At 39.1% G+C, this 15,795-nt stretch overlaps 1 protein-coding gene across 1 annotated transcript in view; it reads right to left on the bottom strand.

Annotated features, from left to right (window-relative positions):
* Positions 1-9,949: 9,949 nt before the first annotated feature.
* G6pc2 (glucose-6-phosphatase catalytic subunit 2) overlaps positions 9,950-15,795 on the bottom strand; it is a 10,144-nt gene continuing 4,298 nt past the window's right edge. The window contains 4 exon segments of the mRNA XM_031373386.1: positions 9,950-10,461; positions 11,122-11,176; positions 11,179-11,242; positions 13,788-13,895. Coding sequence (XP_031229246.1) covers positions 9,950-10,461; positions 11,122-11,176; positions 11,179-11,242; positions 13,788-13,895 — 739 coding nt within the window.

Below are 15,795 nucleotides of genomic sequence, written 5' to 3'. Positions count from 1 at the left end.
CACTTGCTTAGGCTTGCATTCTGCGAGGGCAGGCTGTTGGCTGGGAGGTTGCCTGTTTCTTAGAAAGGCATCTGCGGAGTGTTCAAGAGGAGTGGATCAAGGCTGTCTTTTTAAATAAAGTAATCCTAAGTAATTGATAAGAGGGAAAGGACAGCCTGAATGGGTTGCTTCTAGACGTGGGGTTTATCACAGCAGTAGAAGAAACCTAATGATACAATTGCCCTGCAGATCTTTTGTCCAAAAGCTGTTCCGACTCTAATTGCTCTGTGTCTACTCTGCATGTGCATGGAAGAAAGTGACTCAGCCTCAAGACACATGGAATTTAGAGCTGCCCACAAACATGCAACTTTCGGCAATGGGGCACTCATTTAGAAATGGGGAGCCTAGAATATTTGATATTGTGTCCTAGTACAGGAAAACATAGGGGATCCCAACTAAGAATCGTTTGCCATTTATTATTCAAGAGTTAAATTTAAGTTTTCTATCTTAAGAAGTACCAATGGATCTATAAGATGGATCAGTGTTTGAAGCCACTTGTGCCAAGCTGACAACATGAATTCAATCTTCAGGTCCCATATAGTAGAAGAGAACCATAATGTATTTCCACAAGTTGTTCTCTGACCCCCATACACATGCCATGGTGCATGCAAATATGAACAAAGATGATCATGTGTATGCATGCACACACATGTGCACACACACGGATGTATACACACAGTAAATAAATACATATACTTTTTTTTAAAGTTCCTTTTTTAAAAAGAAAAAAATAATCAGAACATTCTCACAAGGTTGACTTTGGATCTAATCTCACACATTTACCTAAGGGTTTGGTTGATTATATATGCACATATTACATTCTTATGCATGCAAATCTCTCAGTAATCAGGCCACAGGAAGATGTCAGCAGAGATTTTAAAAAGAACTGAATCTCATTGCTGTTTCTAAGCACACTTTGAGATCAATTTGCATAGACACAGGCACCGCTGTAAAATAGGCATTATATTTATTTCTATTTTTTTCTGAATTTTGAGAACAAGTGAATAATCTCACCTGCATGAGACAGCAAGTGAAAAGAAACTTCAATAAACAACTAAACCCAATTTCAATTTCCTTCAAACTGTGTTCAATTAAATGCCCAATTAATTTAAATGGATAGACTGTAAATAAAATAATGCACATGATTATCATCTAATTAGCACTGGCCAGCATTAAAATGTGCTCATTAGTGAGTTGTATGGTATCCTAAGGCTCATAATTAGTAATCAGGGTGTACGTGATTGGCATGGGTGGCTGCTAGAATGTAGCTACTCAACCAAGTAAATCAGAGTTAGGACAAAATGTGTCTTATAAAAGGAAAGATGAATACATAGGGAGCTGGTGAATTGAGAGTTTTCTCCTTTCCATAAATCAGGTGCAATTCCTACTCTCAGACACAAAGAGATTAATCTAAGAGCAACAGAATATCTGTAGAAAAAGAGCAATTTTCACTCAAGATGAAACAGAAAAAATCCCCATAGTTACTAATGTGGAAATTTTTGCCATGAAAGAATACAAAAAGGAAGAAAAAAGAAGGAAAGAAGAGAAAAAGAAAAATACAAAGACAAAACAACAATAACAACAAGTCATTGCGCTCTTTAACTGAGAGTATGGCGTTCTACTCTATGAGGTATAGAATCAAAGTACAGATAAGGAAGTCCTTAAATTTTCATAAAAGTTGAAAATTCCAATAATTATTTCAATATGACTGTAAAGCATTTTGTAAATTAGAGAGCGTCTGCCTTTATGATTTTGGTATGTTAGTGTGAAATCAGCAGGCTGTAAAGGACAGATACAATAGTAGTTGCATTCCTTGTTATATATGAAGGCATCATGACAGGTATTGATGATTGGCTACATTGTTTTTCTTTGTTTTTCTCTATTACAAAGACTAGAATGTCTTTACCTTTTCAGAATCTCTTGCAGCTAGAGAAGGTCAGGCGATCCTGTCTAGTTTATGAAACATAGGCACTAAGCTCTGCGTTAGTTTTCTCTTCCTAAATAAAATTTAGTCTAGGCAGGGAAAACAGTTGTCCCCCTTCTTGCCTGGATGCAAGCAGCCATCCTTGGACAAAGGCTATGGTACAGTTCCATAGCAGAACAAGAACACTGAGGTTGATTCCTGTATATCCCCTAGCTAATTCATCAGTCTTGGCTCTTAATCTCTTCACTAAAGGAGAAAAAGGGCACATTTCACTTTATATAAGGCCGTGGAGTAGTTTCTTGTTGTTATTAAGTATGAATAAACATAGTTTTAAAACAGATTTTTATTAATAAGAATATTGAAGGATAAGTATTCAGAAAACAAATCAATTTTATCCTAAAATGATCTTGAGATATGACCTTTATATCAAGAGGTATTCTAAAATGATTTTTGCTTTTATTTGAGATTTTGGAGATAGGTTCTAGCTATTTAACTAAGCCTACCAGGAACTATCTCCATATCTCAGATTGCCTAGAACTCATGATCCTCTTGCCTTAATCTCTAAGTGCTGGGATTATTTGCATGAGCTAACATGCCTGATTTTTAGAGAGATCTTAAAGTTACTAATTTAAATGAGGAACCAGTTCATCTGTTTGCAAGTTTCTACTACAGAAAGGGTGATGGAAGTTCCTGGAGTTTATTTTAGTGGTTTTTCAAAAATATTTCACCTCCCTGCTTTAAATAAATAAAGTTGTTAGTTAGGTGCTTCGCATGATGTGCTGAAACTATGATTGCTATGTTCTCTAGCCCCCATTAAGTATATTGGGTGTGCTCTGGGAACATCTGGATTCCATCTAAAGGTTATAAATAATTGAAAGTATATGAAGAAGAGGACAGAATTGAAAGGCTAGCCTACAAAGATGGGCAGTCACCAATCAACTTATAGTCAGCTATGGTCTCAACTCAATTCTCTCAAGTCCACAAGCTAGAAGTAGCCGTAGGATCTATTGAGAGCTACAGCAGATAGCCAGGAGCCAATGGAACCCTCCCCAGGGCACAGGACATGCCCTCAGTCCTATACCTCTAGCAACCACGGGCACGTGATTAATGTCAAGTAGATGGTTGACAAGTTAGAAAATAAAAGCCCAATTAGACCCTGAAGTGATTGTTTCTAATATTTTCTTACTTGGTCATTCCCAAATCTCTTGGCATCATGCAATTAATTGGTAGAGTTGTGATACGTTCAAGAAGCACATTTCAACAGCATGGAAAATTAAAATATGATTTTGTTTTTAATTTTTGAGATATAATTATGTCATGTCTCTCCTCTCTTTCCTTCATCCAAACCCTCCCATACATGTCCCCAACTCTCAAATTCATGAACTCTTGTCATTAATTGTTGAGATAGATATATATGACATATGTATAGCATATATAGCACACACATATATAGCACATATATGAATATATATTACATATATTCTTAAATATATAAATGGACCCTGCCTAGTCTATATATTGTTACTTGTATGTATGTAGTGCTCAGGGCTGACCCATTGATATTGGATAATCAGTGGTTGAGCGATGTATAGTCTGTAAACTTATGAAAACACTAGCTCAAACACAGTCACTTTCCTCACACAGCAAACATCTTCAACTCCACTTCCCACAAAATATCCCCTCTTCTCAATCAGCCTAGTATTTTCTGTATTGTTAATATCCCTTCCAGCAAGAATTTCCATCTTAAGAATTCCAGGAAGAATGGAATTGGGAATTTAATTATAAGAACAATCAGTGAGTGTGAATATGGATAGTCTCATGTTAATAATTTTGCCTCATTATATCAGTTGAATTATTTTACATTTTCATGTATTTCCTTTTATAGCCATAAAACATGAATTTTAATTGGCATAGAATGTTTTAAAGGCCAAAATGTATTTTATTGGTCCAAAACTGTTTAACAAAGGAGCAAATTTTGAATTGGATTACAGTCCTTTTTAGAATTTATGGTTTTGTTCATCTCACTAAGTAAAATTAAAACAGTATCTATGACTTAACACATTTGCCACATTTCTTCTTCCTTTTTGTAGAGAAGTGAACAACAATTCCTCTCTAAGTCTTCCACCAGAGAGTGCTTCACAAGTACAAAGAAAAGAGGGATTTGAGGAAGTATTACAGTTTGAATCTAAAATGTCTCCCAGAAGCTCAGTTTGTAGATTTTGGGGGGTATTGTGGAGTTATAGTACTCTTAGAAAATGGGCCCTAGCTGGAGAAAGTGGATAATGGGGGATGGGTTGGGATAAGCTTGAAGGTTATAACCAGGCCTCACTTACTATCACCTCACTGCTTCTTGAGTCATAGAAATGTAAGCAAGCAGCTGCCATGAGCCCTTGCCACCAATGATCCACTTTCCCCATGTCTTCCCCACTGAGGTGAATAGTATGCCCTCAAAACACAAGGAAAAGAGTCTTTCCTCCCTAGAGTTGGCTCTTGTTGGGCTTTTGGTGGCAGTGATGAGAAGCCATGTGTATGGAGAGCCAGAGAACAATCATGTTTGATTGAATGTGAACCTGAGTCACAGCTGGAATGAACTTTCCAGTCTTAGTTGTTAAAAATTTAGTAAACTAGTATTCTGCTTAATGGATGAAGAATCAAATCGTCCTCCAAATTCACATCTCACTATCCGTACATTAGCATACTTCTCAGACTTCATTAGAAAAATTTCTTTGTGCAGTAGATAGCAATTAGTGCAGAAATGGGTCCAAGTTCAGAGAACAAGTGGCTGTGGAGTGCTTAGGCACAAATGAGACATCTACAGCAAGCTGCCCCTCTCCCAAATGGTCAGGGACCATCGAGGAGGAAGAGGTAGATAGACTCTAAAGGCCAGATGTTGAGGAGGGGATTGTGACAAAAGCTGTTTGTTTCCTAGACATGGCAGGACCTCTGTATTCAGGAAGTAACAGCTGGTGTGGTTGTCTATACATGATCAAGCCAGTCAGCATTCTAGCATGGGGGAGAATTAAGTGTGGTTCATGGACCCCACCCTCAACTGAAGAACTATGAACAGTTCATGAAGCAGAGGAGTGGGGGACAAAACAGAGACAGAGAAGGGGGGTCGAGGGGAGGAGAAAGAACACTAACTGGGGATGCCATTGGCTTTGGATACTTCAAAGCTGACCCCCATCATACACTTCCATCAAGGTCACACATAACCCTCCCCAAACAATCCTCCCAACTTTGGACCAAGCATTCAAAGTTGATCCTAGGGGGGCCATTCTCATTCAAACCACGTTGATCTTATTCACTTCTCCCCCTAAACTCTTCCAGATCCACCCACACCTACCTTGACCTTCTGCCCTGGCTTCCTTCAATAATGGACTATAACTTGTATGCCACATAAATCCTCCCCCAACCTCAAGTTGGTTTTGGCTAGTGGTTTATCACAGCAGCAGAAAACACATTACGACACCCATTGAGTGAATCCAATTTCTGCTCCTCCTCTACTCCTCATTGTGGGGCCATTCACTGGAGCCTGCCCAATGGGTCACAGCCATAAAGAAAGAAAACAACTTTTCCTCACTTAGAAGGAATGAACTGTTCATAGTTCTTCTGTCTGCCTGTTGCCATGCTCCCCCCACCCCAAACTCTCAGTCTCTGGAACTATGAGCCCCCAAATGAAAATGTTTTCTTTTATAAGTTGCCTTGGTCATGGAGTCTCTTCACAGCAAGAGAAAAATAACTAAGACAGACTGAGAAACCTAATCCAGCAGGACCCCAGATGCCACATTTATTCATCTCCCTGACCTGCCCTGGCAGCCTCTCTGTCCTCTTGCTTCTCTCAGAAGACAAGTCTCTCATAGTCTTCTCTTCAGAAGACAGATTCTTTTCAGAGATCACATTGCAAAATGTTGGAAAAAAAAAAAAGGAAAAATCTTAAGAAGTTAAGAATTCATAACAACAAAATTAATTGGTTTCACACTAACCGTATAGCTTCAGTCTTTGAGTTTTCTCCCTACTTTAGAGAGCTCTCCTCTCTGCTGACTAAAGAGATGAGATGTGGTTTCTTCTAAATCATTATTGTGATCTCTATCAAAGGACAGCAAAGACAGTAATTAGTACTCTTCACAAACCAGTCTCACATTCAACATAAACTGCATTTGTCTTTTGCAGAGCTCAAAATGAAGCATTTATTTTTAGAATTTTCTCGTGAGTTGTGATTTGCTTCTAGATCTTTCTACCATTCATGTTCCTTTAATGGAAACAGGATGAGGACTTTAAAATATGAACAGTAGCATAACTTGTCCTTCATGGGGGAATCATCAGGTGTTACATTAAAGATAAGGGAAAGGTTAAGATAGCTCTTTAGTTCTTTGGCAGCATGAGATTCAGACAGTCATCCAAAAATAGCTATTTATGACTTACAAAGAGACAAAGGCCAGCAGTTAGGGCAGAGTCTTCAGGGCACCTGGATACTTGGGGAGCTTTCGTGACTAGTATCTGAATGACCACAAATGTGCTGGTATCAGACACACTTACATGCTAAACTAGGAGAAGTGGGAAAACCTGGCCAGAAAGTCTTTCAGTTCATGAGTACAGCTGTGAATTGTGGGTAAAACACACAGTTTTGTGGTCATTAGATTCCTAAGACATGATGAACCCAGACTCAATTTGGAGCAGGAAAGCTGAGTACAGGGAGACCAGTGTGCTCAGAGCTCACAGGGTGGAGTCAAGGAGAAGGGATCCACATTGATGGAGGTATCTCTTAAAAATGCTGCAAAGCCCAATGTTAACCTGCTACAGACTCTCTTGCCTCACCTACAGCAGTTTGAAATGAGAGACAATACAAATTTTGTTTTGCTTTGTTTTCAAGAAAAAAAAACAAACACCGTGGGGTTGCACGTGTAAAACCCAGGTCAGTAGCCATTGGACACGTATTTAAATTAATTAAGAGTAAGTAACATTTTATAATACCCTTCTTGTATGAGCTGCCTTTTAAGAGTGTAACAGTCAATACAGAACAAATATCTTTATCACTCTAAAGAGTTTAATTAAAAACTGCTGGGGAAACTGCATATGTAGCAGAGGATGGCTTTGTCGGTCATCAGTGAGAGGAGAGGCCCTTGGTCCTGTGAAGGCTCTATGCCCCAGTGTAGCAGAATTCCAGGGCCAGGAAGTAGGAGTGGGTGAGTGGGTGAGCAGGGGGAGGGGGGAGGGGATAGGAGATTTTCAGAGGGGAAACCAGGAAAGGGGATAACATTTAAAATGTAAATAAAGAAAATATCTAATTAAAAAAAAACTGCTGGGGAAAGTAGCTTGAATATATTTAATGAATTACAATTTTTAAAATGTTTTTTAATGTTAAAAATTTGGATCTGGCCGGGCAGTGGAGCACATGCCTTTAATCCCAGCACTTGGGAGGCAGAGACAGGCGGATTTCTTAGTTCGAGGCCAGCCTGGTCTACAGAGTGAGTTCCAGGACAGCCAAGACTACACAGAGAAATCCTGTCTTGAAAAACCAAAAAAAAAAAAAAAAAAAAAAAAAAAAAAAAAAAAAAAAAAAGAAAAAGGATCTGTAATATTTAGAGCCATGCTCTTGTATTTCAATAATGTCTTATAACATTTTTGAGCTCTCTGTTGTAGGGACAAGCACAGAGATGGCACCAACTCAACCTTCTAAGGGAGAAGTTCAATCAATAGGTTTCCCACAGAAAGTGATTCAATAGTCTCCCGGGTAGCTAGTTTTAGTAATAATAAATTCCCTTGCATTTCTTTTCAAATGCATGTTTGATTGGGACAGCTTCCCAAGCCACTTGTCTAGATTTTATCATCCTGACAGCTTGTGATATTGGCATTTTTCTCTTGAATATGCAGATGCATAGACGTTTTGACTAGCTGGATATCCGTAAGTCAAATGAGCTCATTTTGCTTATTTCTGGTGAATAAATTGAAAGCCGAAGTCTTCTCCATCATGATTAAAATCAGGCATTTTCTCCAAGGCCATAAAGCGCTGTTTCTCTTGCTGCCTAAGCAATTTCAATCACAAAAGCAAATTGCCTCCATATGGATTCCTCCAGGAGACTTCAACTGAGATAGGAAGAAAAATCTCCTCACTAGGGACTCTGTGGCTTCATGGTAGACAGGGGGAGAGTTGTTGGAGATTAATTATTGAAAATAAGCCGTGCCTCATCCCATTTCCCCTCTGAGGATCACATGTCATCTAACAGACAGTTGTGTAGAGTAGCTGAGGAGAGCTCCTCTATGGGAACCTACAGAGAATGTGTGGTAGAGCTGGGCATAGCAACAGAATCCCCTGGCTATTGATGGCACAGTCCCCTCAGCCCTGGCGGGGTGAAAGCAGGCTCAGAATGTACTGGGGTAGAGGATTCAAGAGGGACACTACTGACTACATAGGAAACTTTGAAAAAGGCTCAGAGAGAAGCAGGCCTCTTACATTTGCAGATGCGACTGGGCAGACAAAATGCAAAAAGCACTGAAGAAATGAACAAGAACCATCCTGTTCTATTTCTTTCGCTCCAGTGCTCCACTCTACATGGGATGGATTTATTCTGAAGTAAAAGCTTTTTTATCCTGTTTTGTTTGTTTTGCTTAGGAATCCATTGCCTGTTAAAAAAGAGAACCCTAGTTAAAGTGTCTTGTAAAAGCAACAGTTCATTTTCTATAATTCCACTTGGAAAGCTGCCAATAATTAGCTGTTAGATATATTATTTTCCATGATTACTACCAAATAGTCCTTTCTTCAACTGGCATGTTTTCATACATGTTGATGACCTATTTAATAGATCATCATGTAAAGTAGCTGACTCATCAATAACATTCTTGAGAAGAGTTACAGTGTTGCAGTAGACCACGGGCCATCGACATACAGCAAAATCAGACTCAGGACCTTTGAACTTGATCAGAAAGACATAGCTATCAAATGAGTCTAGAATTTCAATGAGGAAGAAAACAATCTCACTGAGAAATTGGTGTATATTAATAGACCATTAATAATAATTTTCTGAAGTAGAGCACAGAGATTAGTCCAATGAAGCAATGCACTGGTATTTAATCGTTTTTCTGAGGTAGAAGAATTTGCTTATCCTCATTTTTGAAAGGCTTGTCTCCTACAAGTCAAAATGTGGAGATGCCCCAGTGAAGAGATGAGGCTTTTCTGGTGAATAGTAATCCAGTGGGTTGTTTTTAGCAGGGTTTACTGAAACATATACAGTCATTGCTGACCTGAAAAAGACACTGTACGGTATACCAAATAGAATGTGGCATTTCAATGCCATTTCTGAAAAAGCAGGTGTCTTAGATGGCAATCATAGACTTTAAGTGCATGTATTTGCACTTATTGATTTTTTTTAACTCCTTAAAAATAAAGAAATAAAGCACTGTTATAGAGATATGTATCAGAAACCCTGGGTTCCAACTCTGGTTCCAACCCAGCATTATTACAGTCAAGTTACTTGATCTGAACAAACCTCTATTTCCTTACCTGATACATGAGAATTTTGAAAGACCTGACTCCTAAAAGTAAACCATGAAGATGCTCCAGTGAAGATGGGTTTTGACTGTGGACACTTCTAAGAGGTTCACAGGAGCCAGAAGTAGCCAGGCTTTAAAATGATTGAAGCATCATCCCCTGGGGGTTCTGTTGAGTGCTAAATACTATGGTTAAAAGGAGTCTTTCTGCTTACTGGGTGGCCAGCATCCAGCCCTTGACAATTGTCTTTACATGGGCTATACCATCTCTATGTTGCCAGATTACCAAATTTGTCAAGAAAATATGGACGTGACTATTTCTGGTTAAATACTGTTATTTATAAATGCTGCTTGGAAAGCAGACTAAACATGTCTTTGGGTGGAGCAGGACCTTTGGCCATCACGGTGTGACCTCTGTGGAGATGCTCCCAGTCTCTCTGCAGTGGCTCCATTGAGGAATACAGGAAGTAGGTGGTTCTGGGACCATAGGGCACTGTAGCTCTATTTAATCTTCTTCTCACTGGGTCTTATTAACATATGTACACAGTAGGGAATTAAAGCCATAGCCATCAGTGGAATGGATGCACTTTTACAGAAAGACAACAGGTAAAATAAAGGTTCCGTGTGAGTCGGGATCTTGATTAAGCGATACAATTGCATTGTGGTCAGTGAGGTCAGAGCACAGAGCAAGCGGAAGCTCAGCTTGGAGCCATTTTCTCCCTGGCAGCTCAGAAGGAACATTTCCGAGTTGATGGCGAAACCCAAGCCAAAGAGGACTCCGAGGTTTCTCACAAGTCCAGCAAAAGGCGTGCTGTCAATGTGGATACAGTCTGGGTTGGCACACCACTTTTTGGCGATGGGCACAGACCACAGCAGGTCAATACGGAGCAGTCTGAGAAGCAGGTAAAAGCAGAGTGCAAACAGGAAGAGGAAGACGTTGGTCTTCAGGTACATGCTCAAGCTGGCCATGTGGATTCCTGGAGTGTGTTCAAAGGCCTCAGCTACTAGCATCCCTAGGGATTGGAAAGAGATACTGACATGAGCTGTGTCCCTAAGCCCTTCAGGAATCCCTCCCCCCTCTGCACTTGAGAACGCTTTAAAAGTCACCCAGGTTCTAACAATTTCCTAAAGTGTTTTCAGACATCAACTGAAAACAGATTAGTCCCATAGTCTTTCAACTACCTACATTGGCCAAGGAGGATCAGTCAAAAGTCAGAAGCACTGAATGACAACTCATTTGCAGGAAGAACACTAAGCAATACAAAGCTGCCACCAGGTGAGGTTAAGCCATGCAATAAGAACTTAGCTCCAACCAAGTATCTTGGCTATGGGTTTCAGGGCCCTTATGAGGTCCCCCAAAAGAAGATGGAGACACAATGTCTGACATGATGGTTTGGATGAGCCACTTCACTTCAGTTACACCCTAGAAAAGCCTATCTGGCCATGCAATTCTCCATTTACATCACGGAGAGAGACTGTGTCAGCATGTGCACAGAGGCTCATGAGACAGGCCCTTTTAAATCATCAAAGCCCCCATGGTAGCATGTGTGTTAGTGGCTTGATTTAGCTACCTCGGAAACCAAAAAGCAGATGACCAGGAGAGTCTGATGCTACAATGCAGCAAACAAAGTGAAGTGAAGTAACACTACTGAATATTAAGAGGCCATATTTACCACCAATCACTCCAAGAATGACCTGATGGGGGAAATGTCTGCATCTCCAGAGTATTCTCTGGAGATGCAGACGCTGATTTGAATCAACCAGAAAATACTCCAAAGAAAGGACCAGGTCAGTCTGTGATGGAAGAATGGATACAAGTGTGAATAGCAAAGACTTCGTAACACCTATAAAAATTAGGTGAGTGAAACCTGATCTTCCTCCGTACAGGAATTTTCCAGGTATGACGGAACACAATTTAGAGTCTTTCTCCTTGAACATGCTTTCATAGAACTCATCAGATTTAATGGGTTTCTCGTGGGATTTCACATTCCAAAATGCTAGCTCCTGAGATATTAATGAAGCTTAAAAGGAAGGTGTTTAGTCAAAGTCCCAGCATAAGGCAGAGGGAGGTGAGCATGAAGTCCTGCTCCAACAGAGGAGCTATTGGCATTTGATAGCCACTGGGACAGGGAGAGTTACATTGTTTGACTGTTTGTTTAAGAGTGAGACACCTGGTAAATTGACCATGTCTGCTAGGTCAGGCTCCACACTCAAGAACAGTTGAGTAACACAATTGTTCTTGATGAGTTTAAGAAAGAAGAGAGAGAGAGGGAGGGAGAGGGAGGAAGACAGTGAGACAGAGATAGAAAGAGACAGAAGAGACACTCAAAATTGGGTTGGTAAGGAGGTTGTGTAGATCTGGGAGAAGCTAGGGGAGAGGAGATCAGTATCAAGAAATTTGCAAAGAATTATTATAAATATTATTTTTAAAGAAGAAAGCATTTTGATAACCTTGAAATAAGGAAAAAGGAACAAGAGAATTTCAAGTGTAAGGGAATTAGTAGTATCAGAATAATCAAGAATAAACCATATAGATTTTTGTGCTCTATGCTTGGGGCTTCCTCTCTGCCCTCCATTCTCAGCTTCTCTTTGTTTGAAGACAACACAGGAGAGGAAAGCTTCCATTGAGGTGAAAAGCTCATGAACATTCCACAGAGCCCACGACCTCATGGTCTGTGATCTCACGGACTCTCAGAGGCTCTCATCATTTTATGACATACAGAAAGTATGGAACAAGAAAATATACTGTATTCATTCAATTAGAAGCAGAAATATATAAAAAAGCATGTGAAATATTAAAATCCAAACAGTTTTTTTTTTAAAAAGCTGTATTTAGTTCCAGGAATCCTCAGGTCTTTTATTGTTGACAACCAGACCAAAATTTAATTCTAGCAAGACCAAAGGTTAAAAAGAGAAGAGTCTGTCAGACAAGAGGTAGGCAAATGGGAAAAGCATTAACAAGGGCTTGTGAACATCAAGGTAAAAGGTAGGCATCCATTTACTTTTTTAATTTATGCGTATAAGTGTTTACTTGCATGTATGTATAAACACTGTGTGTGTGTGTGTGTGTGTGTATGTGTGTGTGCTTGTGGCTGGTGCCTATGATGGCTAGAAGAGAGTGTCAGATCCCTGGAACTGCTATTATGAATGCCATCATGTGTGGTCTGGGACTCTTCCTAGAACCCTTGGTCCCTTGCAAGCTTCAGCAAATACTTTTAACCACTAAGCCATCTTTTCAGCCCCCACTCTTTAAATTTTTAGAAAGGAAGAAAGTATTGCTGTTACAAACATCATAAAGGAACAGGAATACTTTTTAGGATAAATATATTTTTTAAGATTGTTAATTGGAAGTCTCCCCTCCAATGACCTACCCAGGCTTACTTCTTACATTATTCAAGTCTACTCTTAAGAAGTTGAATGTGTTTTCAATTCTTTATTGTAAAAGAAATTTTATATACTGTTATGGTTGTATACCATATCTAAGAAAAAAATTGACAAATTTCTTTCTATAACTAAATTTTGGTCAGCTTCTCAACAACATAACATTTGAGGGTTCCTGACACTCAATACAGCTTTATTTTTCTTTTAAAATTGCTCAGATTTTGATATTTTTATAAGATATTTTTGCATGTTTCTGCTTCTAATCAAAACTGCTTCTAGCCAATACTTCATGACAAAGTGGTGTTTGGGATTACTTCATCACCAAGAATTTAAAAAAAAAAAAAGAACAGAAGAAAAGGCCTAGTTTCCACAAATAGTGAGTTATCTTCAAATTCTGCATGCTTCTACACATTAAGAAATCTGTTAGCAGTAGGTCTAACATTCAAATTTAATTTTGCCTCTAGAATGTTTTAATTAAAAAGACTGCATAGACTTTAACAGCTAGAATATATTTTACTGATCTTAAAAGCATTGGGTGTTCAAAGTAGAAAGCATAATTTTACTAAATAAATGGATACATTTAAGAGCTACGATGATCCTTAAAAATTTAAGTGAATCTTAAGGCAAGAGAATGTGCATGCAAAAATGTTTCCTTATGCAACTCTAGATGACTTGTTTATGAGGTACCAAAATAATAATTGAATTTTGGAATCCCAAAGGCATATTTAGCAAGTCATTAATCAGATAAACATTTCCAACTCAATTATAAAAGTGGTAATAGCTGTGAGCTAATTAGAACATTATCTTGAAGCAGAATATTCATTTTCCATTCATTCTGCTACATGGGCTATGAAAGAATAGAATAAGCACATTTTGTTGAAAAACTGAAAACGTATTCAGACGACCTCACATGCTCAACACTATCTTGCCAATGCTTCAGAAGCTGGAGCAAGCTGACCTGTGCAGAGTGGCAGAGGACACGTCCATCCAGTTGACAATGTAGCTTAGGGTAGCTGTTACCATGACATACCAGGCACACAATGAACTCATTGCGTGGCCAGATGGACTTCTTGTAATGAGCATCATTTGTTCAAAATTATCAGGATCACAGAAAAGACCCTAGGACTGTGTATTTGTCATGAAAATTACAAACAAACAAACAAACAAAACCCATTGGTTATATGTACTGCATATAAGTAGATTAAAAACAAGACAAACTGAGTCCATTTGAGACTCAAGTTCACCGTTTCAAAAACACTTTAAAAAAAAAACAGGAAGAAACAGAGTGAAAACTGCTAGAATTATCTATTTTTTTCCTCTTGGTCCCCAGAGTGTCCCACTCTTGACCATTTATAACATGGCTAATAATGGTTAGAGTTAAAATGTAACTTCCTCAGACAATTCCATTGTGATATAATGGGGCCATGAAAAGTTATGATTATCATGAACTTACAACATATATAATAAGCCATAACTTTATATAATTCTACCTAATTTTCTTTAATGAAAATACTTTCTATATCACACACACATACACACACACACACACACACACACCCTTCTCTAGAGTTTCAAGATGATTGAATTCTGCAAATCAATATATTCAGTATAATGTGGGCAGTTGCATCCAAATCTAACACAATTGTATGCAATGTTGTTTTCAATTGACAAGAAAATTAAAGTATTTATCCTGGATCTTGAATCAATGTATTTTCCTTAAGCTGACCAGCTATCATTGTTCTGCCTGTGGTTTACTGATTGACTTACAAACAACTGCTGTGTGTATACAAAAACAAGAATGTGTATATTGTGGTCACTGCAGTGGGAAGCTTGCCAACCAAGGGAGAATCCAGTCTACAAAGGCACTAAAGGGGTTTGAATCTTGACAAAACCCACCTGCTCTCAGGCCTTTCCTAGTGCCAGAACTGATGCCTTTCCTACACTCTTAGTTTTATTTTGAACGACTTAGATGTGGTGCATAACTTTTCACCTAGTAGAAAGTCACTCAGGTCAAATAACACACTATCTTGGAAAACAAAGGACCAGCCCCTCCTTTTTTTTTGTTAAACATAAAACTCACTGTAGGAATTCTTTCTCTATCACCCCACACCCTGTGAAAAGCATCTCACAAGATGGAATAGATGCTAGGAAGTTTTAGGATCAAGCAAATGAGCATTTCAGCCACCTCCCAGGTTATCCATTGATCCATCCGCCTACTTACTTATCACATATAAATATGAAATGCATTTAATCCTCGGCTAGTAGGACCTACAATCTGAGCAGCCAGATATTTAAAAAGTTAGCTGTGGTATTATAAATGCTGTGAAAGATCTATGTATCCTTTTCTGGAAGCAAAGGAAGATATTCAGAAAATTCATTAGGAACTCATACATTTAAGGTTTGTTTCAAAGAACTGTCTAATGGCACGAATTTTACAACTACGATGTAGCACAAGACAGCTCTTTCACATACGCTAAAGCAATATGCATCGTCCCATATATATGAATATACATAAACTTTTTACTCTCTTAAAGTTGACTTCTACACTATAGATGTTATACTTAATCCACAGGGTCTTTGTAGCCCGCGCAGTTGTCTTGCTGGGAAGAAGACACGCGGACACACTAGGTTCCTTCTGCAGCGACACGTTTACTGCCCGCTCCCAGAGGGAGAAGAGATGGAGCCCAAAATCCGCACTGCTTATATACACCACAGCGTGGCGTGTCTGCCCATGACTGGCTGTTCGCTCATTACCCTACGTAACACCCCAGAATGGGCCGTGACATGGCGTCCTCTCACTCCACGCACATGCGCAAACAGTTGTTTACTCGACAGCGGAAGTAGGCGCCATCTTGTCATAGCGAATGCCTCTCAAGCTTCACGGCTCCCCACATATCCCCCTTTTGTTTCAGTTAAAAGGGAAGGCCAAATGTAGCAGGTCAGAGAGTGCTTTTGCTCTGCCAGGG

Source organism: Mastomys coucha, unplaced genomic scaffold (assembly GCF_008632895.1).
Source record: "Mastomys coucha isolate ucsf_1 unplaced genomic scaffold, UCSF_Mcou_1 pScaffold15, whole genome shotgun sequence".
NCBI classification, from domain to species: domain Eukaryota; kingdom Metazoa; phylum Chordata; class Mammalia; order Rodentia; family Muridae; genus Mastomys; species Mastomys coucha.
This window is presented reverse-complemented; position numbering and strand designations above follow the sequence as displayed.